The 27,795-nt window shown below is 40.5% G+C and overlaps 1 protein-coding gene across 2 annotated transcripts in view; it reads right to left on the bottom strand.

Annotated features, from left to right (window-relative positions):
• LOC149790356 (uncharacterized) overlaps positions 1–27,795 on the bottom strand; it is an 87,295-nt gene that overhangs the window by 41,624 nt on the left and 17,876 nt on the right. For both annotated transcript variants that reach the window (XR_016423828.1, XM_089972402.1), the window contains exon 2: positions 27,460–27,630. Coding sequence is in view for 1 of the 2 variants with exons in the window: in XM_089972402.1 (XP_089828528.1) it covers positions 27,460–27,630 (171 nt within the window). In the remaining variant the exon portion in view is untranslated. The remainder of the gene's footprint in view (positions 1–27,459; positions 27,631–27,795) is intronic.

Genomic DNA, 27,795 nt, shown 5'->3' with positions numbered 1-27,795 from the left:
TCGTATACTCATTATTCCCACCACGAAAACGAAGTCATATTGACAACGTTCTTTTGCATATCAGGGTCCAGCAACGTGGTATGAATTGCCTACTGAACTTAGACACAAAGACACAGTTATCCCATTCAAGAGTGCTCTTAAAACTCACTTATTTCGACTGCAAGAACAAAATTAAAGACGTAATAATGTTCCCTACCTTAAATATTTTCAGCATGTTTTTTTATGTTTTCTAATTTCATGGTGTTTGTTTTTTATAATAATATCATTATATATGTGTATTTTATGTCATAGGTGTTGTCTAATGTTGTAAAGCGCTTTGAGCTTCTAAAGATTAGGCGCTATGCATATACATTGTTATTATTGTTATTATTATTATTATTATTATTATTATTATTTATATATGTATGTTTATCACATACTCAGTACATTTTATATATGGCATTTGCAGTTTCTTAATTTTCATATGAACACGTGTTAAAATATCACTTTATGATATTCTTTTTACTAATTTGCAGTGATCGTGGGAGGTTTTCCTTACCCCGCCTTCTGGAATCTTTTATTTTGACTATTAATATCAACATTTTGGTGCCCATTTCTAGAATCGATTGCTCTAACGGCCAATTTACCCCACAGGGGCTCGTTACGCCATGTCTAGCTAGCATGCGTTGAAAATGGCGTTCAATCCCAAACAAGAAGAAGAACAAATACAACTAAGAACATTGGTCATTTGATAGCGGGGAGAGGAGTGGAATGCATGCATGTAACATGGATTTCACCCTATATAAAAGGGTGGTTTAAATTTAAACTTACAGGAGAAAATAATCTCACCTCTGTTCACAGAAGAATGCGGACATAAATAGGACTCCAAACTTACACAAATTTATCCAACCTCAAGATTTTGATGTGATAAACTTTTTCATGCAAGATGGAGTAAATAAAACTTTTATATTTATGCTGTTGTCTACTGTTTCAAATCCAATAATGCAAATTATCCGATCACGAATACATTATAGTAAATGTGGAATTTCTGCATCTAGTAATCATCCTTTCACGTGAATATCCCAACAACTGAAAATGCACAGTGCTGAAACAGACTCACTTTAGATATGAACATTCATGGTCAATTGCAGCTGAACAGGGTCAATGATCAATATTATAAGTAATACCGTTATGTATAATGTATACTTTGAACAAGGTCAATGACCAATATTGTAAATAATACCGTTGGGTATACTTTAAACAGAGTCAATGATCAATATTATAAGTAATACCATTATGTATAATGTATAATTTGAACAGGGTCAATTATGAATGTTATAAGTAATACCGTTATGTATACCTTGAACAAGGTCAAAGATCAATGTTATAAGTAATACCGTTATGTATACTTTGAACAGGGTCAATGATCAATGTTATAAGTAATACCGTTATGTATAATTTGAACAGGGTCAATGATCAATGTTATAAGTAATACCGTTATGTTTAATTTGAACAGGGTCAATGATCAATGTTATAAGCAATACCGTTATGTATAATTAGAACAGTGTTAATGATCAATGTTATAAGCAATACCGCTATGTATAATTTGAAAAGGGTCAACGATCAATGTTATAAGTAATACCGTTATGTATACTTTGAACAGGGTCAACGATCAATGTTATAAGTAATACCGTTATGTATGCTTTGAACAGTGTCAATGATGATTATTATAAGCAATACAGTTATGTGTAATTTGAAAAGTGTCAATGATGAATGTTGTAAGTAATACCGTTATGTATACTTTGAACAGGGTTAATGATCAATATTATAAGTAATACCATTATGTACTAAAAAAATTTTACAGGGTCAATGATCAATGTTACAAGTAATACCGTTATGTATACTTTGAATAGCGTCAATGATCAATGTTATAAGTAATACAATTATGTATAATTTGAACATGGTCAATGATCAATGATGTAAGTAATACCGTTATGTATAATTTGACCAGGGTCAATGATCAATATTATAAGTAATACCATTATGTATAATGTATAATTTGAACATGGTCAACGCTCAGTGTTATAAGTAATACCGCTATGCATAATTTAAACAGGGTCAATGATAAATGATATAAGTAATACGTTATATATAATTTGAACAGGGTCAATGATCAATGTTATAAGTAATACCATTATGTATAATGTAGACTTTGAACATGGTCAATGATCAATGTTATAAGTAATACCTTTATGTGTAATTTGAACAGGATCAATGATCAATGTTACAAGCAGTACCGTTATGTATACTTTGACCAGTGTCAATGATCAATGTTATAAGTAATACCGTTATGTATACTTTGAACAGGGTCAATGACCAATGATATAAGTAATACACTTATGTATAATTTGACCAGTGTCAATGATCAATGTTATAAAGTAATACCGTTATGTATAATCTGAACAGTGTCAATGATGAATGTTATAAGTAATACTGTTATGTATACTTTGAACAGGGTCAATGATCAATGATATAAGTAATACCGTTATGTATACTTTGAACAGGGTCAATGATCAATGATATAAGTAATACCGTTATGTATACTTTGAACAGGGTCAATGATCAATGATATAAGTAATACCGTTATGTATACTTTGAACAGGGTCAATGATCAATGATATAAGTAATACCCTTATGTATACTTTGAACAGGGTCAATCGTCAATGATATAAGTAATACCGTTATGTATAATTTGAACAGGGTCAAAGATCAATATTATAAGTAATACCGTTATGTATACTTTGAACAGGGTCAATGATCAATGATATAAGTAATACCGTTATGTATACTTTGAACAGGGTCAATGATCAATGATATAAGTAATACCGTTATGTATACTTTGAACAGGGTCAATGATCAATGATATAAGTAATACCGTTATGTATACTTTGAACAGGGTCAATCGTCAATGATATAAGTAATACCGTTATGTATAATTTGAACAGGGTCAAAGATCAATGATATAAGTAATACCGTTATGTATAATTTTAAAAGGGTAAATGACCAATATTATAAATAATACCGTTATGTATACTTTGAACAGGGTCAATGATCAATGATATAAGTAATACCGTTATGTATACTTTGAACAGGATCAATGCTCAATGTTATAAGTAATACCTTTATATATAATTTGAACATGGTCAATGATCAATGATATAAGTAATACCGTTATGTATAACTTGACCAGGGTCAATGATCAATATTATAAGTAATATCATTATGTATAATGTATAATTTGAGCATGGTTAATGTATAATTTGAGCATGGTCAATGCCCAGTCTTATAAGTAATACCGCTATGCATCATTTGAACAGGGTCAATGATCAATGATATAAGTAATACGTTATATATAATTTGAACAGGGTCAATGATCAATGTTATAAGTAATACCATTATGTATAATGTAGACTTTGAACATGGTCAATGATCAATGTTAGAAGTAATACCGTTATGTATACTTTGAACAGGGTCAATGACCAATGATATAAGTAATACCGTTATGTATAATTTGAACAGGGTCAATGATCAGTATTATAAGTAATAACTTTATGTGTAATTTGAACAGTGTCAATGATCAATGATATAAGTAATACCATTATGTATACTTTAAACAGGGTCAATGATCAATGATATAAGTAATACCGTTATGTATACTTTGAACAGGGTCAATGATCAATGTTATAACTAATACCGTTATGTATACTTTGAACAGGGTCAATGATCAATGATATAATTAATACAGTTATGTACACTTTGAAAAGGGTCAATGATTAATGTTATAAGTAATACCCTTATGGATAATTATGCTTTGAACAGGGTGAGTGATCAATGTTATAAGTAATACCGCTATGTATACTTTGAACAGGGTCAATCATCAATGTTATAAGTAATACCGTCATGTATAATTTGAAAAGTGTCAATGATCAATGTTATAAGTAATAGCGTTATGTATACATTGAACACGGTCAATGATCAATGATATAAGTAATACCGTTATGTAAACTTTGAACAGGGTCAATGATCAATGATATAATTAATACAGTTATGTATACTTTGAAAAGGGTCAATGATTAATGTTATAAGTAATACCCTTATGGATAATTATGCTTTGAACAGGGTGAGTGATCAATGTTAGAAGTAATACCGTTATGTAAACTTTGAACAGGGTCAATGATCAATGTTATAAGTAATACCATTATGTATAATTTGAACAGGGTCAATGATCAATGTTATAAGTAATGCCGTTATGTATAATTATACTTTGAACAGTGTCAATAATCAATGTTAGAAGTAATACCGTTATGTATACTTTGAACAGGGCCAATGATCAATGATATAACTAATACCGTTATGTATAATTTTGAACAGGGTCAATGATCAATGATATAAGTAATACCGTTATGTATACTTTGAACAGGATCAATGATTAATGATATAAGTAATACCGTTATGTATACTTTGAACAGGGTCAATGCTCAATGATATAATAAATACCGTTATGTATAATTTGAAAAGGGTCAATGATCAATATTATAAGCAATACAGTTATGTATACTTTGAACAGGGTCAATGATCAATGTTATAAGTAATACCGTTATGTATAATTTGATCTGGGTCAATGATCAATGTTATAATTAATACCGTTTTTCATCCTTTGAACAGGGTCAATAGTGAATGTTATAAGTCATACCGTTATGCATAATTATAGTTTGAACAGTGTCAATGATAAATGTTTTAAGTAATACCGTTATGTATACTTTAAACAGGGTCAAAGATCAATGTTATAAGTAATACCGTTATGTATACTTTGAACAGGGTCAATCATCAGTGATATAAGTAATACCGTTATGTATACTTTGAACAGCGTCAATGATGAATGTTATAAGTAATACCGTTATGTATACTTTAAACAGGGTCAATGATCAATGTTATAAGTAATACCGTTATGTATACTTTGAACAGGGTCAATGATCAATGATATAAGTAATACCGTTATGTATACTTTGAACAGGGTCAATGATCAATGATATAAGTAATACCGTTATGTATACTTTGAACAGGGTCAATGATCAATGATATAAGTAATACCGTTATGTATACTTTGAACAGGGTCAATCATCAATGTTATAAGTAATACCGTTATGTATACTTTAAACAGGGTCAAAGATCAATGTTATAAGTAATACCGTTATGTATACTTTGAACAGGGTCAATCATCAGTGATATAAGTAATACCGTTATGTATACTTTGAACAGGGTCAATGATGAATGTTATAAGTAATACCGTTATGTATACTTTGAACAGGGTCAATGATGAATGTTATAAGTAATACCGTTATGTATACTTTAAACAGGGTCAATGATCAATGTTATAAGTAATACCGTTATGTATACTTTAAACAGGGTCAAAGATCAATGTTATAAGTAATACCGTTATGTATACTTTGAACAGGGTCAATCATCAGTGATATAAGTAATACCGTTATGTATACTTTGAACAGGGTCAATGATGAATGTTATAAGTAATACCGTTATGTATACTTTGAACAGGGTCAATCATCAATGTTATAAGTAATACCGTTATGTATACTTTGAACAGGGTCAATCATCAATGTTATAACTAACACCGTTATGTATACTTTGAACAGGGTCAATGATCAATGATATAAGTAATACCGTTATGTATACTTTGAACAGGGTCAATGATCAATGATATAAGTAATACCGTTATGTATACTTTGAACAGGGTCAATCATCAATGTTATAAGTAATACCGTTATGTATACTTTAAACAGGGTCAATCATCAATGTTATAAGTAATACCGTTATGTATACTTTGAACAGGGTCAATGATCAATGATATAAGTAATACCGTTATGTATACTTTAAACAGGGTCAATCATCAATGTTATAAGTAATACCGTTATGTATACTTTAAACAGGGTCAATGACCAATGTTATAAGTAATACCGTAGTAGTAAAGGGGGTAGGATTAGCGTCAATGGGAATTAGCATTAAAAACACCCTTGGGTCACTTTAGCGTCAAGGGAAATTTAACATGGAGAAAAATCGTGGGTCGGATTAACGTCAAGGGAAATTAACATGGAGAAAAAATCGTGGGTCTGATTAGCGTCAAGGGAAATTGAACATGGGATTTTTTTTTTTTAAAAAAGGGGTAGGCAATGGAAAGGCTATCTCTTTTCGAGAAATATGGGGGCCCTGAAAAGGGCCTTTGGTTTATGTTAATATGCCCTTAACATAAAGGGCATTTGCGACATCTTCTTGTCCTCAAACTTCGTCTTACAGCAGGGCCATACATCAGAGTCCTCTTGAGGCAACCTTGTCTCTCTATATAGACTCTTCTTATCCACAGGCTGCTGCTGGTCCTGTGGACAACGGTCCACTTGGATCGGACATACATGAGCATGTCCGTCCTGAACATCATTGTTGACACAAGGGTTGAAGATTCAACGTCGGTCCACATGTTGAGGCTCCGAGAATAGGTGAATCAATGCAGTGAACTGCGCTTATTTATAGGGACAGAAAGGATTGAAACGGATTGAGTTCATTCACCAATCCTAACACGCGTTACAGAATTCAGTCAGCCCGCATCCAATCCGAAGAGAGCAGTCTGTGACGTCACGTAGTCAATATAGATTCGCTAGCGCTTGTGTGCAGTCAATCTATGCGACAGTGATTCAACATGACGGAAACTCAGAAAACGATCCAATGGGGTGCACCAACAGGGGAGACCGCCCAAGAGAACCCGGACTTACTTTCAGAAGAGGTGAATTGGGATTTTGTGGATTTTCTCTCCTCGCAAGAATTTGTTCCGGAACCTTCGTTACCTTCTTCATTACCGCAAGTGGAGAATTTTAGACAGAGACAGAAAGAAGAATTGGAGAAATTTATACAACGACAAAAGGAAGCGGAACAAGCTTTTCTCCTACAGCAGCAAGAAGAAGAAGAGGTAAGAAAAAAACAACAGCAACAACAGCAAGAAGAAGTAGCAGCAAAGAAACAAGAGGGTGAAAATCAAACGGTCACGGTACTGTTGGACATTTTAGCGGAGTTAAGAAGTCTGAAACAAATGTATCAGACTTCTTTATTACGACCGAAGAGAATACGACCTTCCCGAGCTAAACACGTCAACCCTGTGACTAAGCCTATCGTACCACCCTTAGTGATTTCAACCCAATCATCATCAACATTACGCAGTCCAGAAGTAGGCCTTGGCCGTGGCAAAGGCATAAGGCAGTTAAAGTTGATTGGTTAAACTCACCCCTGCACCGAAATAAAAAAGGCCCTTTTCAGGGCCAGCCACATTTCTCGAAAAGATATACAATTTCAAATTGCCAATAACTCAAAAAAATATTCAACAGCCCATTTTACCCTTATAGTACGTGTCTGTGTATGAGTGCGTGAGTGTACGTTCTTATTTTAAAATCAAAACTCAAAGACACTTACCTTATATCATTAATTTATTCTTTTATCATTATTACAATCCAATTCACAATTCACCACAGAACACTTTAATTAAAAGTTCATTGATTTCTTCTTTTCTCCTTGTTTAGTCTCTCTTTTTTTTGAATTTCTTCTCCGTCACACTCTTTTCCTCTTCTTCCTCCTCGCTTTCTTCCCTTCTTTTTTTCTCCTGTTTCTTTTTCTTCACCTGTCTTCTTTCTTCCTCAGAAGAATCCCTCTCTTCCTCTGAAGAATCCCTCTCTTCCTCTGAAGAATTCCTCTTTTCTTCTGATTCCTCTTGTTTCTTTTTTGGGCAATCTGGAGACCAATGTCCTTTTTCTTTACAATAATAACAGGTATCTTGACTTTTGTCTTTTTTAGCCCCTGTTTTCTTTCTTTTTTGACGGTCTGGACACTCTGAAGACCAATGCCCTTTCTTCTGACAGATATAGCAAGTATCTTCACTTTTATCTCGAAAGGAAGGAGAGTAGTCCGTAGGCTGGTCTGAAGAGAATTTTCTAATGACCCCTCGCAAAGCTCTGACGAAACGTTCGATTTGGTTAGTCTCTTCCATCGTTGTGCTCGGCTTGAGAGTGAAATGAATAGTGAAAGAACACGACACACACCCTTTTATATACGCTAGTCTGCCATGACTATAAATTAGTCTATGGTGTTTGAACTTGAGTCATTTGACGTTTTTCACTCAAGATGAAACGATCCTATTCATTTGAGAGGAAAGAAAAAGAAAGTAAGAGGCAGAAACGTGATCTATCGCCTCGTACCAGGGCTGAAATCTTGGCACAAATTCATGCCAGTGATTTTGAAGAGGACATGAGTGAACCAGAATCCGAACCCTCTAAACCAAGTTCGTCACCCTTACTCAACCCTGAAAAATACTATTCCATTCGAGAGACGGAAAAGCGCTCCTCTAGAAAATTTAGAACCACGGCTTACACCTACACAGTGAAGTTTAAAGATTTCAAGTCCGACGTACCCTTGGAGAAAGCAGAAGGGTTCATCACTGAGATGTGGGATTCTTTGCTCACTTCACTCAAGCGACAATGTCAACCCAGAGAAGACGATCGCTTGACACTATCCATAGATCACGACGGTTTGAAATCCCCTGTTTGGATCGAGTTTAGCAGACCCGAACAACTAACCCCTTCCAAAATCATGGACAAGATTCAACACGTGCAACAATCTAATGACCAGTTTGACATCGCCGATGGTAAAGCCACACTGAAAATGGCTCACGTCTCTCTTCCTCAAGGGACTGGGCAACGCAATAAGGTGTTATTGGTGAACGAACTTCGCAGTACCAAAAAGAGCCTCGTCCAAATTCACAACCCTCAAGACCAGATGTGTTTAGCCCGTGCCATCGTGGTGGGACGAACCTATGCCAACAAGAACGACACGGTAGAATGGAAAAGAACCTGGAAAACTATTCAACAATCCGATCGAGCCAAACAACGAAACGAAGCAGAACTCCTGTTGCAACAAGCTGGCCTGTCCAAAGACACACCCTGTGGCATTCCTGAAATGCAAAAATTGCAAGATGTCCTAGCTCCACGCTACACCTTGAAAGTGCACCCTCAAGAAGTGCGCGGACCTCTGTTGTTTCGAGGCCAAGACTTTAAGGACGGAAAATACATTCACCTTTATCATCACGATGACCATTTCGATACCATTACCAGTATCACTGGATTCCTGGGATATGTTTATTATTGTGAGAAATGTGACCGTGGTTATAATAATCGAGAGCAACACAAACATTGTGGATCGAAATGCCCAGGATGTTTGGCCTCTTCACCCTGTCTGAGCGAAGAACCAGTGCCTTGTTCCACTTGTCTGCGCACGTTTGTCAGCCCTACCTGTTACCAACAACATCTGAAAACGCAAGGTTCACAGAAGAAATGTGCTTGTCAACTCCTGAGATTGTGCCCTACGTGTGAACAAGTCATACGTACCAATAATACCAAGGCACACATATGTTCAGGAAAGAAAAAATGTCACATTTGTCACCACATCGTCGACTTGGAACACCAATGTTACATGCAAAAATACCAACAACCACCAGAGAAAGAGGACGGTCACAAAAATAAAAAAGGCAATTTCATCTTTTTCGATTTCGAATGCATGCAAGAAACCGGCATTCACATTCCTAATTTCTGCGTGGCTCATCGAGCGTGCGAGAAGTGCATTCAAGAACCTATCTTCAGTCATTGCCCTCACTGCAGCAAGGTTCCCGGAGGGCGTGAAAAAATCTTTCGAGGACCGAACACGTTAGCCGATTTTGCCCAATGGGTCTTAGACCCCGTCGACAAGACGTGGAGCCAAGAGGACATCGAACGTTACGGAGATTGTCATCGTCATGCCACGGTGATGGCTCACAATTTCTCCGGATACGATGGACAGTTTCTTTTGAGGTACTATACGGAACAAGGCACCGAGCGTGGTAAAGTGACTTTGAACGGAGCCAAAATCATTTTCATGCAAGTGGGACAAGTACAGTTTAAAGATTCGATGAGTTACTTGGCCATGCCTTTGAGTCGAATGCCTAAAACGTTTGGAATGACAGAAATGGCTAAAGGGTACTTTCCACACTTTTTCAATACGGAAGCCAACCAACATGCTGTTCTACCCCATTTACCAGAGGCTCACTATTACGACCCCGACAACATGCGTACCGAACAACGAGAAGCTTTCTACGCTTGGTACCAGGCTCACGCCTCTGACCCCTTCGACTTTCAGGAAGAAATGCTAAAGTATTGTCGTTCCGACGTGGACATTTTACGGCGTTGCTGTGGAAAATTTCGAGAACTGTTCATGGAACACGGAGGGGTCGATCCTTTGAAAGAATCTTGCACCATTGCCAAAGCGTGTTCCTTAGTGTACCGCCAACGATTCATGCCTGAAAAGACCGTGGCTGTCATCAGTCCTCAAACGACCCACTATGTCAAACGTCAATACTCGGTCAAAGCCCTACGTTGGTTACATTACTTGTGCGACAAGGAAGACAAGTGGATTCAACATGCCCGCAACGGAGGGGGCGAAAAGACCATCGGAACGTATTCGGTCGATGGCTGGGACTTAGAAAACCCCAAGATCGTGTACGAGTTTAACGGTTGCTTATTTCACGGATATCCCGTTTGTTACCCTGACCGTGACACTAAAAATCAGTTTTTACAACGGACCATGGAAGACTTGTACCAGGACACTTGTCAGCGACGCTTGAAGTTAGAACAGGAAGGATACCAAGTGGTGGAAATGTGGGAACACGAATACGATCACCGTATGAAAACCGATCCCGAGTTTAAACGTGCCGTGGAAAGTTACAAGCTGATGGACCCCTTAAACCCGAGGGATAGTTTGTACGGAGGAAGGACCAATGCCACCTGTTTGCTGTACCAAGCCGACGAAGAGAAAGGAGAAGAAATGAAATACTTGGACGTGTGTTCGCTGTATCCCTACGTGTGCAAATATTGTCGCTTTCCTGTAGGGCACCCGCAATTGCTGACGGAACACATCGACCTGAAAAACATTCGACAATACGAAGGCTTGATCAAGTGTAAAGTTTTGCCTCCCACGAACCTATACCATCCCGTCTTACCTCACCATTGTCAAGGCAAACTGATGTTTCCCTTGTGCCGTACTTGTGCCGAAACGTGCAACCAGGACCAACCTTGCCATCACAGCCAGGAAGAACGGGCCTTGACGGGAACCTGGGTCAGCGTAGAATTGTTCAAAGCTCTGGACATGGGATACCAACTGTTAGAAGTGTACGAAATTTGCCACTTTCCCAAGACACAACAGTACCACAAGGGTGACCCTACTCAGAAAGGCATTTTCGCCGACTACGTGGATGCCTTTTTGAAATTGAAACAAGAAGCCAGCGGCTATCCTTCCTGGTGTCACACTCCCGAAGACCAAATACAATTCAAAGAGAAATATCGGGAACAAGAAGGCATCACTTTAGACCACATCGAGAAAAACGAAGGTAGGCGATCGTTTGCCAAAGTGATGTTAAATTGCTTGTGGGGTAAAATGGCACAACGCCCGTGTTTACCCAAGACGGAATATTTGACGGAACCTTCCCGCTACTTCCAGATGATTCACGACAAAACCAAATACATGAAACACGTGGACGTCGTTCGAGAGAATTTGATCTTGGTCAATTACGAAGAAGATCTGGACTTTGTACAAGACGACCCTTTTGGAAATGTCATCATTGCGGCTTACGTGACAGCTCATGCTCGCTTAAAATTGTACGAAGCTTTAGAACTGTTAGGGGAACGCGTCCTGTACTTTGACACGGACAGTTGCATTTACATCCATCACCCGATTCAACATCACCGTGACATCGAAGGAGACCGTTTAGGAGCCTGGACAGACGAGCATCCCGACGACAAGATTCTAAGTTTCGTCAGTGGCGGTCCCAAAAATTACGGCTACGAATACCGGGACAAACAAGGAGAAGTGCACACGACGTGCAAAGTGAAAGGACTGACTCTGAATCATCGTACCAGTCGAGTGGTCAACTTTGACGTATTGAAAGAAGCCATGCAATCGGGAGAGGATGGAAACTTTAAAGTGACCACTCACCAACCGAACAAGATTGTACGTTTACCCACTCACCACATCGTCAGTCGACCTTTGGAAAAAGTTTATCAAATCGTGTACCAGAAGCGAGTTCGACTTCCCAATCATTTTACCTTACCGTATGGACACGTTGGTATAAAACATTGGTTGTAAGAGGATAGTCACCCACCAGAAAGATGACTTCGCCACAGCAAGAATCGAGTGAGAAACCCGATGAGAACTCCAAGTTCAAACCCTACCATTTTCCAGTCTTCTTACCTGACTATTGTGATTGTGCCCGTCGATTGGACACGTTTCAGAAATGGCCTACGGATAGGGAAGGATTACCTTCTTCGCATGTTTTAGCTAGAACAGGATTTGTCTACTTGGGACCTGAGTCAGGATTGGGATACGAGGTACAGTGTTTCGCTTGCGGACTGAAGTTACGAATGGATCTATGTATCTATAAAGATTCAGCTATTCTGGAACATACTCAATGGTCTCCGCACTGCCCTTACCTTTCTATGGCCTATCCACCCATCACACTACGGTACAATGTTGACGGTACCTTAGAGACGGTACCTTCCAGAACAGGACATAAAAAACGTAAAAAAGGAAAGATGTACAAGCTGGAGACTGCATTGCGACTAGTATAAAAAGGGGGCTATGGTCAAGATCGATAGTTCATTGTGACTACCAAGACCGAACGAACAAGATGAGTACTTTCAGAGAAACACAGAACAAGTTGTTTAGAAGGGCACAATTCAAGTGTGAGACTTCGGAAGTGGAATGCGATTGTGAGCCTTGCGATGGGTACGATGCTGTACGTTGTGATCTGAGCGATGCCGTAAAGCATCATGGGAACTTTAGTGTCCCTACCCCTATCATGGAAAGTGATGCTGTGCGTGTCAAACCTGTGGGATGCGAAAGCGATGCTGCTCGTCCTCTTGGACATTTTACTGGGTTTCGTTTTAAAGGGGAATGTTCACCTTCACGTCTACCCCCCTACGGATGTCATCCAGCCTTGAGCAAACTCCTACCCATGCCACTCAACCCTCATCGAAACGAACCTGTGAAAGACGAATATTCGTTTCCTGTGCGTTTGTCGGAATACTGCGACTTTGAAAATCGTCTTCAATCGTTCAAAGGAAAATGGCCAAAGTATCTAGGAGGACCGACCCCTGAAGAATTAGCCAGAGCCGGATTTTTCTACTTGGGCGAAGGAGATAAAGTCAAGTGCCTCAGTTGCGGTGTGTCACTTCACCACTGGGAACCGCAAGATTCGGCCTACGTTGAACATGCTCGATGGTCACCGAATTGTCATTACTTACCCTTAGTGGGACCGAGACATTGAAGTAACTTACCATGTCGTTGACGAAGAAGAAACCAGATTGGTTAGGAGTCAAATGTTGGACATCACCGAGACCAGTATTTAAACTTCATTTCAAAAACGATATTGAATCATTACCTAAATAACTACAAGAGAAGATTTACAAGGAAGTTTGGCAGGGGTTTGCCAGAGTGAAATCTCAATGGGTCACTGTAGAACTTTTGTGTCGAGAAATTCATAAGAGGAAAGTGAAAAAAGTCAACCAGTGTGTTAGATTTCTTTGGGTCAAGGGTGCATTCCTCCTATTGTATCGCTTTAGACCGTTTACATCAAAAGAGTTCAGTGACATTCTTGGACGTTACCCTGAATGGCAGTGGTCAGAAATTACTCACTATGTGGATTACTTTTGTGAATTGTACGGACTGACCTATTCATGAATACTTTACAAGAGAACATTCGTGCTTTGCCTGTGGAGTTGAGAGAAAGGATTTACCGAGAGCTGGTTAAAATACAAGTGAAACGTAAAGAACAATTGCATCCGTTACGTCACCGGTGTTTGAACCACTGGTACCTGAAGGCTATACAAGGATTGATTCAATTGAAAGTGTTCCATCGGACAGACATTGATCAACGATCCTCTAGTTTTAAAAAGGATTGGTTTGGTATGGACGATTGTAGTTACATCATTGTAAACGTACTGCATCGAATTCCAGAGGAAGAGTTAACGAATTACCAACATCTTGAACACAATGTCAACTTAGTGAAAGAGGAAACTTCTGAACGAATTGTAATGTGTAGATTAGTGACTCAACGATTTAAATTCGACACTGAAGTGAAACCATGTTTGTGCAAAGAGTACATTTCTTGTGTCAGACCAAAGAGGATTTAGTATGACCTATTCATGGATACTTTGCTAGAGAACATTCGTGCCTTGCCTGTGGAATTGAGAGAATGCATTTACCGAGAACTAATCAAAATACAAGTCAAACGTAAAGAACAATTGCATCCGTTACGTCACCAGATCTTTAAGCACTGGTACCTGAATGGTATAAGAGAACTGATTCGTCAGAAATTGTTTCAGTGGTCAGACCTTGTTCAATACTTCCAGGCCCCCGATGATCCACGTGTTGATCATTTTGGTTACTTCGAGATTCACCTAGAGCAACGCATTGAGGAAGACGAGGTAAAGGATTACCAACATTTGTTACGTGGAATCTACTTAGCGGAAGAGGAAACTTCTAATCGAAATCTGAAGTTCAGGTTACAGTATGCAAGATTTACATTCCCAACTGGAAAACGAACATCACTGGCTAGAAAGTACGTGTATTGCTTCCGAAAAAAAAGAGAATATAAAAACAGGCTGCTATGCCACGACTTATGTCGTATGTAATCCAACAGATTCCGTGGAAGGAACTCAATGACCATATTCAAACCGTGGATCATTACCATCAATTATTACAAGAATTTTATCCATTCAATTTGGGACGACAAGTGGTGTGTGTCTTAGTGACTTGTTTTCTGGGATTTCGTTTACCAGCCGATTCTTTGTGGACTCTTTACGATCAGTACTTACCACCTCCATGGCCTTAAATGGTCACGAAAAACTCCTTTTGCTCAAAGCCTTGCGTTTTCATCTGGATACTTCTCGACCTCAACAGGAAAAAAAGATTCGTCAACTTTTAGCTACCCAAGATGTGTATGACGATGTGTGTGTAGCTTGTGACTTACATCCCCATTGGACAGATGTCCGTGCCTGGAAAGAATGGGGTTTTGAGGCTTGGACCCAAGAAGTGGCCCAGTATGCACGAGAGTTGTTCAAGGAAAAAAGTTACTTTTCAACCCGTGTTAGTGACGGTGCCAGAAGAACACGTCACCCAGGACAGGACTGTCGTGGACAGACCTGAAAGACCCTTTCGGGAGGACACTTGTGTGACCTTACCCCCTACTATAGAACTGGTTAGAACATTACCCAAAACACATAGTTGTTGTACAGACACTTGTGTTTATTCCACGTTCATCGTTATCATGTTCCTTTTATCCTTGTACTTAAGCCTTTGGCTTTTATGTATTTTTGTCTTTCGTATTCATGTTTGAAAAAAAATATTCAATAAACGTGTTCTGAAAAAGTATATAAACTCTCGTCTTGTTTGTTTTTCGTGTCACAAGTGACATTTCTCACACCATGGCTACCTCTGCTGTCTCTGCTCCCTCTTCCTCTACTGTCAAAGTCATCGACGAACACTTAGATCGTGCCAGTTGGGAGGCTTTGTATCTTCGCCATCCCTTTAACATGCTCATTGCTGGACCTAGCGGTTCTGGCAAAACCGAATTCGTCAAACGTTTGATCGAACATAAACATCATTTGCTCGATCGGCCACCTCAACGGATCGTGTGGTGTTACAAAGAGTGGCAATCGGCGTACAGCCTCTTGCGAGAAAGTCAAGGCGATTCCATCGTGTTTGTGGAAGGCATTCCTAAAGAAGACGACGGCATCGTCTCTGACTCCCGTCAAACCCATTTGGTCATTTTCGACGACATGTTAGGAGAAGACGAAGAAGAAATTAAATTGTGGTTCACGCGCAAAGGGCATCACCGTAATGCCAGTGTCGTTTACATCACCCAAAATTTGTTTCAACAAAGTAAAGCCCATCGCACCATCAGTCTCAATGCGCATTACGTGGTCTTGTTTAAAAGCCCTCGAGATAAATCGCAAGTGCAAGTCTTAGCCAAACAGTTAGGAACGCCTTGGCTCACTCAGGCGTACGACGATGCCACTCAAACGCCACACGCCTATTTACTCGTCGATTTGAAACCTACGACCCCCGAGGATTTGCGATTTCGTACCCACTTGTTTCACCACTGGTGCCAAGACGGAGGGCCTGTCCTGTACACGTCTCCGTCCTCGACTTCATTTCACTCCCCATGAAAAAATCTATAAAAACCTCAGACCCTTTTTCGTCTGTCTCACACAGTGTGAACATGACGTCCCTTCAGTCGCATCTTCCCGTCAAATTGATTCGTGCTTTGTATGGCATCAGTCGAGAAAAAGATCCACAAACACGAGCTCGTGTCTTAGAAGCTAGTCTCAAAGAAGTCTTACGATGGTTCACGGTGACGGCACGTCAATTACTCCAAGGAATCATTCAGATTCCTCATCAAACCAAACGCTTTTTCGATCGAAACAAAGTCGCTTTGGTCCAACTGGCCGATCCCCGCATCGACACTCAAACCAAAAAACAAATCATTTTGAAACCTGGAGGGAGCGGTACTCTAGGAGGGGTCATCATTCGCTCACTCTTAAGATGGGATCCTAATGTCCCCAAAGTTATCCCCAAGACAAAAGTTCAACGAAGCCCCAAGAAGAAAAAGAAAAAGACCAGGTCCCCAAGAAGAATAACTTCTCCAGTGGCAGGACCCTCCTCTTACCAGACACCACCCCGGAAAAAGAAAAGAAGCCCCCAGAAAAAGAAACAGAGAAAAAGTCCCCAGAAAAAGAAAAGTCCACAGAAGAAAACTAGTCGCAAGAGAGGCACTTCGGCCAGGACGCAACCTTACACTCGCAAACCACGACCTGCCACAGCGGTGACTGCGTCTCCGGCAGCCTCACGTTTATCCACTTCTCCGTTGATGTCACCAGGAACTGAAGAGTACTTGGAGACGTTGATCACACCAAGAACTTCTCCGTTGATGACCCCAAAAAGAACTTCCCCAGTGGCAGGACCCTCCAATTTAGCAGCAGTGGCTGCTGCTCACAAAGTACCTTCTCGCAAAATCAAAGTCCATGAAAGATCGGGCATGTTACAAAGTTTACTGGATTTGTCCAAGCAAGAACTGGCTCGATTTAGTCCGTTGCGTACCCCTGCACGACGTGTCATGCCTGTCCTCAAACTGATACGACGTAAAGACAATCAGTGGCGACGCGTTCCAGTATAAAAAGACCTGTGACCAAGTCGGGGTATCAGTGAACTTGTAAAAGATGTCACCTCTAAGAAGCCACAAAAGAAAGAGACAAAGGCAGACGCGTCATCCGACAAAGCGCTTAGCCAAGCATCGACGTTACCCTAAGAAAAGACACAGTCGTTCCAAGAAAAAGAGGCGTCAACAAAGGCGAGGATTCCTTGGCGATTTTGGGAAAAACATTGTCACCTTTATGACAAAGCGATAGTCCCAAAAAAAAGATAAAAGGGTCTGTGTTAAGTCATCGACGTTAGTGTCTGTTTGGTGAATGTCCCGGAACCCACAAGCAAAGATGTCACCCTCCAGAAAACCCCAAGGAAAGAAAAGAAAAGGACTACCACCACGTTTAGCCAAACATGGGGACATGTTATCTGTCCTGTCCAAAGCTTCTCCACCCATACGAAAAAAACTCATTCAAACGGCCTCCAAAGAGGTCATCGATACCGTGTGCGAATGTTGTTTGAACGTTTTGAAAGGCACGATCCCTTTGTCCAAACACCAGAAACAATGCTTAGGCAAACATCGTCACGTTCTTCGGAAAATGGTTCAAAAGAAAATTCCCATTCGTCAAAAAAAGAAGATGTTGGTCCAACGTGGAGGCATTTTACCTCTCTTGTTAGGCCCCATACTGAAAGGAGTCTTGGGAACCATGTTGGGAGGACTGGTGGGAGCAAGATAAAAAGGCCCTCGGAAGTCCCAAGATCTTAGAATTCACCCCTGACAACCCCATGGAAGGACGAAAACTAGCTTTAGTGCCTTACAAACGATGGATGGAATACCATCGGTGGCAAGAACAACGCACCCCGCATTTACCTCCCAGTCCCAATTTGAGCGAGATGTCCCAGTTACAACACGAATTGCAATCCTTGATGGATCGCCAAGATTTGTCCGAAACAGAAAAATCGCAAAAGTACGGTCAACTCTTGCAAAGACTGCAACTCTTTCACCAGAAAGCTTTAGACGAAACAGCTTTACCCACTCTGAAAGATTTTAAGACCTTGATGAAAAGTCCAGCACCATCATCATCATTACCACCACCACCACCAATACCATCCCCAACGGTCACCAGAGATGCTACCCCACAAAGACCTGAGGAAGAAGAGATGCGCGAAGTGTTTCAAACACCGTCAGCAGCTCCCATTTCGAGTAAGATTGCAGCATCCTTGTTGACCCCGTCCCCCACACCCCAACGAGAAGAAATGAAAGCTTGGGTTAAAAAGATGATGTCCACGCCTCCTTCGACAGAAGTGAAAAAGAAAGAAGGGAAACCAGAACCGAAAAAAGAAAAGAAAACCAAAGCCATTCCATTGCCACCTCCACCACCACCACCACCACTACCTTCGACTTCTACTCCCGTAGCCCATCGGACACGTAAATCCGTTTCCAAACCACCCTTTCGACCCACCCAAAGTAGCATCACCGAAGAGTGGGTGACTTATTAACACACCAACCAACACAAAATAAAAAATGGAAAAAGTCTTAGCCAGCATTTACTACGATCCCTCCCATCCTGCAGGTTACGCAGGAGTTCAAAAATTGTATCGTGCTGCCAAAACGCGACTAAAAAGTCTCCGTTTACCTCAAGTGCAACGATGGTTACAAGAACAAGCTACCTACACTTTACACAAACCCATTCGACGCAAGTTTGCCAGAAGTCGCACCCGAGTGGAAGGCATCGATCATCAATGGCAAGCCGATTTAGCCGATGTCTCTCATTTGGCCAGCTACAATCGTGGTTACAAATATTTGTTTTGTGTCATCGACGTCTTTTCCAAATTTGCCTGGGTCGTGCCCTTGACTTCCAAATCGAGCAACGAGTTAGTGCGAGCCCTGCAACGGGTGTTGAAACAAAGCGGTCGTCGCCCTCTTCGATGGCAAACGGACAAAGGCACCGAATTTCTGAACCAAGCTTTCCAAAAAGAATTAAAGAAACGTGACATTCATTTTTTTACCACCGAGAATCCCGAAACCAAAGCCAGCATCGTGGAACGTTTTCAACGCACTTTGAAAGAACGCATGTGGAAATATTTTACGCATCACCACACTCTGAAGTACATCGACATCTTACCGCACCTGGTGCAAGCGTACAACCAATCTTACCATCGAAGCATCGGACGTGCCCCGCAAGACGTGACTCCCGACAACGAAGTGCTGGTGTTTGAGCGCCTGTTCGGTACGTCCCCGACGAGGGCTGTCCCCAAGAAAAGTGGAGAGTTGGCCGTAGGAGATTGGGTGCGCATTGGCAAAACCAAACGCACTTTCGACAAAGGTTACTTACCTAACTGGACGACCGAATTGTTTCGCGTCACTGGACGAGTGCATGGCCGTCATCCTGCCGTCTATAAATTGGAAGACATGAACGGAGAAGTACTCAAAGGAACGTTTTATTTGCCCGAGTTACAACGTGTCACCAAAAAAGAAGACGACGTGTACGACATCGAAAGCATTCTCGAACGCAGAACCCGTAAAGTGGGCAAACGACGTGTCAAAGAAGTCAAAGTACGTTGGAAAGGATATCCACCCAGTTTCGATTCTTGGATCGACGCTTCGCAAGTCATCGACTATAAAAAGAAGAAGTGACCATCATGCCTTTTCACACAGCAGACGCAGCTACGTCGACCAGTCCTTCTTCACCTAGTTCTTCTGTGCAAGATTTACAAAAACAACCCTTGTGGGTGTGGTGTGGAGAACGTGTGCCTAAAACGCAAATCGTCTTTTTCTGCCAAATCTTCGTGGTGTATTGTGTCATCGGGGCAGCCATTGCTAATTTGAGTTTGCAACAAGGAGACAAACAATTGTGGACCATTTTATTGAGCAGTTGCATCGGTTACCTGCTTCCCAATCCCTCCCTGAAATTCTCATCGAACGGGAACGTTGTGTCAAGTGCCAGTGCCAGTCACCACTCCAACAACAACCACAACCAGAACCCCATTTTGGGCGGAGACACGCCTCTGACATCCACTAACCCCTCGGACAGCCACAGAACTCTGGAATTATGAGTTACCAAAACCAATTAGACTTAACCTTACCCAGTGACAGTTCCATGGAGGTGTTTCCCAATAACACGTTGTGCTGTTACACAGCCAAATTACCTCAAGCCATCCCCTTAGATCACGAAGCCTATTGGGAAGTGGCTTTAGTAGAAATGATTCACCCGACCCAAGTCCAAAATGTCCTTACCCATCAAAATAAATTTGAGGTGGAAGTTTATGACGAACCATTGCAAAAGTGGATGAATGACAATAGCAAATATCCCCATAAAAAACAAAACAAAGACAATCCAAAGTGGACCGACTATCAGTTGTTCATTCCCCCAGGCTATTATTTTAGTGGTCAACATTTGGTCAACACCATAGCCACCAAGTTTAATGTCGTGTTTGGGGAAGCTTTTAAGACTTTCAAGGCCAAAGCTGTCACCATGGAATACCACAAAACAGCTCGTCGCTTCCTGATGAAATTTCCTGAGGGGGAAAAAATCATGGGTTTCTATTTTCATGATGACTTGTTTGACATGTTGGGTGGTGACGTAAAGATGAGGAAGAAAACAGAAGACACACTACCCCAAAAAACCGTCATTTACGACAACGATAATTTTGTCAAGTATTTTCGTACCCCGGTAGAACTGAACCAAGGACTGAATTTGATGTTTGTGTATTCCGATGTGGTGGAATACAACGTGGTGGGACACACCTCTGTGCTGTTACTGCGTGTCATTCCTTTCAAAGTGGATTCTGCCACGAACGCTGACGAGGAAGGTGGAAACACTTACCACGTCCACCGCGAATTTGTTCATCCTCACTATTTGCCGGTCAGCAAGTCGTATTTGGACACGGTCAACATTACTATAAAAGGAGATTTGGGACAAAATATTCCATTCACCAAAGGAAAAGTCACGGTGAAACTCCATTTTCGAAAACGGTTCTCTCACGACTCGTAAGCAAGTCATGTATCCAGTGTACCGAGGGGTTGCTCGACAGCGAGGACACGTTTTAGGAGACATGTTAAAATCGGCCTTTCGTTCGGTGGCTCCGGTGTTGAAACCGATGGTGACACGCGGATTGCACGCCTTGAAAGATGCCGCACTGACGCAAGGCAAAGAATTTCTCCAAAATGTCATCATCGACAAACAAAACCCTAAAGAAGCCTTCATGAGGGCAGGCAAAAATGTCTTGCTGCAAACGGGCAAAGACATTTTGGGCCGACGAGACACACCTATAAATGCCCTGCACGCTACCGAGTCAGGCATTCAGCAAGGACAAGGCAGAAAGAGACGACGAAGAAAACACCCTTTCACCAGACTTCAAGCGAGAAAGGCCAAGAAAAGAAGAACCGTTCGAGACTTAGACGTTTTCGATTATTGAGAAAGAGAAAAAAATGATGCACCGAGAATCTTGCGCTTGTTCCAGGACGGAACTGGACCTGTTTGCCATGCCCCCCACGATGATGACCATGCAAGAATCCCAGTGGGTGGAATTTCACCCCGTCTCCACATTGACCGATTCCGCTCCCATCGAGTTTGAAATCAAAGGACAGCCCGAAGATTACATCGATCTGAATAGCAGTTACCTGTACTTGAAAGTCAAAGTAACCGAAGCGAACAACGGTGCCATAGACAATGATGATGTAGTAGCTCCCGTCAACAATTTCATGCATTCCTTGTTTAGCGAAGTGGACTTGTACTTGAATAACAAACTGGTCAGCAGCAGCATGGATACTTACCCTTACCGAGCCTACCTGGAGAATCTCTTGACGTACGGAAAAGAAGCCAAGAACACTCATCTGGATGCTTGCGTGGCATGGAAACCTGACAAAGCGACTAAGTTCAACGGCGTTTTACTTGCTGGGGATACTTCAAATCCAACGGGATTTGTAGAACGACGAGCGAAAACTCATCTAAGTCGTAGTTTAGAACTGATGGATCACTTGCATTTGGACATGTGGTTACAAGAGAAGTATTTGCTGAACGGGGTGGATGTCCGCCTGAGACTGAATCGCAGTAGTGCTGCTTTCCATTTGATGGCTGGTGTTGATGCCACTTACAAAACCATCATCGAAGAAGCCAGACTCTACGTGCGTCGTGTGGAAGTGTTACCTAAAGTAGGTAACGACATCAGTCAGACATTGAGCAGAACAACCGCCAAGTATCCCATACGACGCGTGGAAGTGAAAACGTTCACCATTGCCTCTGGACTCCGATCCAAGATCGAAGATCATCTTTTCCAAGGACAGTTACCCAAACGTTTGATTGTTGGCATCGTCAAGAATTCAGCTTTCAATGGTGTCTATAACGAAAATCCTTTTGAGTTTCAACATTACAAAGTGTCCAAGATCGAAGTCAGTCGCGACGGCAAGACCTTGTATACCCGACCTTTCGAACCTGTCTTTAATACCGCCGATAGGACTAAGTCGAATTACTTGAGATCGTACTTGTCCCTGTACGAAGCCACCGGACAGTTAGGAACTAACACCAGTCACGGCATTACGTACGACGATTATGACGGAGGCTATGCTTTGTGGGCTTTCGATTTCACTCCTGACCAGGGCAGCGACGAGGGACATTTCCACCCTATAAAATCCGGCCAGATTCGTGTGGAACTTCAGTTTGCGAGTGGTCTACCAGACACGGTGAACGTCATCCTGTATGCAGAATTCGATAATACCATAGAAATCAACAGTTTGAGAGAAGTCATTCTAGATTACTAGAAGCCATGGAAGACTGTTATCCCTCTTTACCTAGTGGAGACACTTTGGTCATGGAATGTGAGGAGACCGTAGAAAAAGAAGAAGAAGTGATCATGATGAAATCAAGATGGCCAGAACAAGAAGCCCATTTAGTCTCCTGTTTTGCCAAACACTTGGTCGATAAAATGACGGAATTGATCAAGAAAAATTGTTATGGATGTCAAAACGATCATCCCAGTCAAATTCAACACGATAAATGCATGATGTTGAGTCAAGAAGAAAAATTGGACGAGTATCTGGACGAAGCTTGGAGTCTCATCTCGAACAAAGACGTGTTGCATCAGTGGTATAAAGACTTGCGTGAACATTCTTGTCCACCATTAACCACTCAAGAGATCCATCGTATCGAAGCTCTCCTGAATCAGAGTGAGGAAACAGAACGAATAACCGTTTATTCGTCAGACATTTTCAAGCAAAAAGTCAGGATCGAATTGACGACTTATTATTACCTGTGAAGAAGAAGAAGAAAAAAACACAAAACAATGGATACCTGGGAACTTTATTACCTTTTGAACCACAGTTCGTATACGGCTTCTTGGAATCCTGTCGTCTGTGCTAAAGATGAACTCCCTCATCGCAAACCTAAAGACCATCAAGCTTACGTGATCAACACGGACGACAGTCATCTTCCAGGAACCCATTGGGTAGCCGTCTACTTTCCTCAAGAAGGATGTGTGGAATATTTCGATTCGTACGGATTGCCCCCTTTGGAAGACGATATCATCGACTTTATGAGAAGAAATGCTCAAACCACCCGATTCAATAATGTGAAATTACAAGGCACAGATTCCTTGGTGTGTGGACAGTACTGTGTGTATTTTCTGCATCATCGCAGCCTGGGCTATTCCTTAGAACATTTAGTGACTCATTTCGATCCTCGTTCTTCTGCTAGAAACGATGTGAAAGTAGATCGATGGTTTTGTGACCATTATGCTTATCTTTTGTCTCAAGCTAGGAAACGTAGTGTCAATCAATGGCCTAATGATTTCCAACAGTGGAAATCACAATTTCATTCACAACGTTGTCAGCCCTGTTTAAAGTAGATTGTGAATTGAGAAAAAATGTTTGTGATTTGAAAAAAATTGTTTGATGTTATAGTGTTGGATTATTGTTAAAAATGTTAGAGTTGTTGTTGTTTAGTGTTAAGTGATTTTTGAATAAAAAATGTTGTGTTTTGAAAAAATGCTTTTGTCTTTTGTTTAGCTATAAGAATGTTGGATTGATGCTCTTTCATTTCTTACTATCCCTCTCATGAACGTTGCGGCTCGAAAAACCGTGTGGGGGATGTTTTCCTTCACGTCCGCGCTTTGACTTTAAGAACCGGTTTGTTCCCAGTCTAACCATCCATTGTCGACTCATCCTCCTACGAAGATGTGCTCCAAACTAGCTAAGCTCAACGAAGCCTACGTGAATTTGCATAGGGTCAGACACAGTCTGATACCGAAGCCAGAAGAAATAGAAAATGTGAGAATGTTAAAAATCACTGAAGACCTGATAGAAGAGCTCTTCAGAGAAGAAATGAACAGGGAAAAAGAAGAATGGACAGAGAAGTACAGACTTCAGAGACAGCAGCAACAGCAGCAACAGCAGCAACAACAGCAACAACAGCAGCAGCAGCAGCAACCTGAAGCTGACAGAGGCTTTGTCGATTGTCGTATCGACACCAAAGAGTTCTTCTTCTCTTTCCGAAGAAGCAGACCTATCGCCAGAAAGTCTATCCTCAGAGGACATCGCATTCTTAGAAACTAAAAAAGAATGCCATAGCAAACAAAAAAAAACAGCCCTTTTCAGGGCTACCCAATACTCTAGAAAAGAAATAACGATCAATTTGCCAATGTGTGTAGGTAGAGTAGTGTGAAAATAAACACTAACTCTTTATTAATAGTGGAAGTGTATGTGTTTGTGTGTTTGTGTTAGTAAGTGGTTAAGTAAGTTGGTATGGATAGTAGATTAAAATGATGTTTGTTTTTTTGGCTGTTAGAGGTGTATAATTTGGGTTAGATTGGATTGCTTTGCGTATGTGGATAGTCTATTGAAGTGATTTATAAAAATTTTACAATAGTGATGGGTAGCATAAAAAAGTGAGTGAGTGTTTCTTTTAGGTCCGCGCGTTGTTTTGGGTCATGATCTAGGTAAGATCAATTTTATGTTATTAGGGGGATGTTTTCCATCACGTCCGCGCTTTCACTATAAATTGAAACTCGCTGGGCAGTCTAGCTACCCTTGTTGATTGATCAACACAGCCAGAAGAATGAATAGCAGAATAGTGAAACTGTTAGAACTCCAGATGCACCTGGAATATGCCAGGCGCATAGTAAACGAACTATCAGCGGAGGCTATCATAGAAGAAGCAAGAATGAAAAAAGAAGAGGAGGAGAGAAGAGAGAGGGAAGAAGAGGAAAAGAAAAGAGAAGAGAGGATGTCGTTCAATATTCCCGAGACAGAGGATTGGGGTGTTGAAGCGAATCATCCTCCCTCTGCGCTCCCCAGAAGAAAGGTAAAAGAAGACTGGGGAAGAAGATGCGTGTGTGGCGCCAGGCCAGGAAGGTGCAACCATTAGATAGGTGCATCAGGAGTTCAAAAAAACAGCCCTTTTAAGGGCTGCCCAATACTCTAGAAAAGAAATAACGATCCATTTGCCAATGTGTGTAGGTAGAGTAGTGTGAAAATAAACACTAACTCTTTATGAATAGTGGAAGTGTATGTGTTTGTGTGTTTGTGTTTGTAAATGCTGAAGTAAGTTTGTGTGTTTGTGTTGGTGTTTGTAAATGCTGAAGTAAGTTTGTGTGAATAGTAGATTAAGGGTTTATTTATTGATTCTTAGTGTATGTAGAGAGTATAGTTAGGGTTATATTATATGAAATGAGAAAGTAGGGGGATGTTTTCCTTCACGTCCGCGCGTTGTTGGGTCATGATCTAGGTAAGATCCATTTTATGTTTTAGGGGGATGTTTTCCTTCACGTACGCGCTTTCACTATAAGAACCCACAGTGTTCGTCGTTCAAACCATTCTGCAAAGAATAAAAAGAAGATGGCGTCAAACCAAATGGACAAAATACAAACCTTGCAAGACGTTTTAGACAACTTAGGAATAATGGAACAGATGCTAATAAGACTGGTTGAAGACCATTATTCCTATAGTCCCCATCGTGTAAAAATGGAAATTAACAACTTAAGAAAAGCAAAGGACATGATCAGTGGTGTGATGAAGGAAATAAAGGAGGAGAAGGAGGATGAAGAGGAAAAGATAAGAATAAGAACATGGAACGAAAAAATTGAAAAAGAAGAAGAAAATGAAAAGAGGAAGAAAGAAGAGGAGGAAGAGAAGAAGAAAGAAGAGGAGGAGAAGAAAAAAAAGAAAGGGAAGAAGAGTGTAGGAGATAAAATAAGAACTTGGTGGAGAAAAAGAAGAAATTAGAAGAAGAAGAAAACCCAAAGGCCCTTTTCAGGGCCCCCATATTTCTCGAAAAGAGATAGCCTTTCCATTGCCTACCCCTTTTTTTAAAAAAAAAAATCCCATGTTCAATTTCCCTTGACGCTAATCAGACCCACGATTTTTTCTCCATGTTAATTTCCCTTGACGTTAATCCGACCCACGATTTTTCTCCATGTTAAATTTCCCTTGACGCTAAAGTGACCCAAGGGTGTTTTTAATGCTAATTCCCATTGACGCTAATCCTACCCCCTTTACTACTTACCGTTATGTATACTTTGAACAGGGTCAATGATCAATGTTATAAGTAATACCGTTATGTATACTTTGAACAGGGTCAATGATCAATGTTATAAGTAATACCGTTATGTATAATTTGAACAGGGTCAATGATCAATGTTATAAGTAATACCGTTATGTATACTTTGAAGGGGGTCAATGATCAATGATATAAGTAATACCGTTATGTATAATTTGAACAGGGTCAATGATCAATGATATAAGTAGTACAGTTATGTGTACTTTGAACAGTGTCAGTGATCAAAGTTATAAGTAATACCGTTATGTATAATTTGAACAGGGTCAATCATCAATGTTATAAGTAATACCGTTATGTATACTTTGAACAGGGTCAATCATCAATGTTATAACTAATGCCGTTATGTATACTTTGAACAGGGTCAATCATCAATGTTATAAGTAATACCGTTATGTATAATTTGAACAGGGTCAATGATCAATGATATAAGTAGTATAGTTATGTGTACTTTGAACAGTGTCAGTGATCAATGTTATAAGTAATACCGTTATGTATAATTTGAACAGGGTGAGTGATCAATATTATAAGTTATACTGCTATGTATACTAATTTACATACATACATTATTTCACTTGAACTCACTTTGTTTACTTACTTATACAATGTGGTGGCTGATGGGACCACGTCTCGTCAAAACATTGAGCACTTCTCGTTCCGTAAAGAAAGAAGCCTTTCTCGCATCCAAACAATATGATTGTACCTTCGGTGGTTACATTATAGTAACCATGCGGAATAACAAAGTCAAGAGGACAATTGGCTGCAGATTCTGAAAAGAATATTAATACAAAAGGAGAAGCATTAGGGAGACGGTACATATAAGTAGTACATTTTATGTCCGCAAAAGGTAATAGGAGAAGAGGTTTAAAGTTGCATGAAGTGACATCTTAAAACAAGGTCATTGTCAAGACGCTATCTGAGTCAAAACAAAACA

This window comes from Sinohyriopsis cumingii, chromosome 10 (genome assembly GCF_028554795.1).
Source record: "Sinohyriopsis cumingii isolate HCF-2022 chromosome 10, ASM2855479v2, whole genome shotgun sequence".
Taxonomy (NCBI): domain Eukaryota; kingdom Metazoa; phylum Mollusca; class Bivalvia; order Unionida; family Unionidae; genus Sinohyriopsis; species Sinohyriopsis cumingii.
This window is presented reverse-complemented; position numbering and strand designations above follow the sequence as displayed.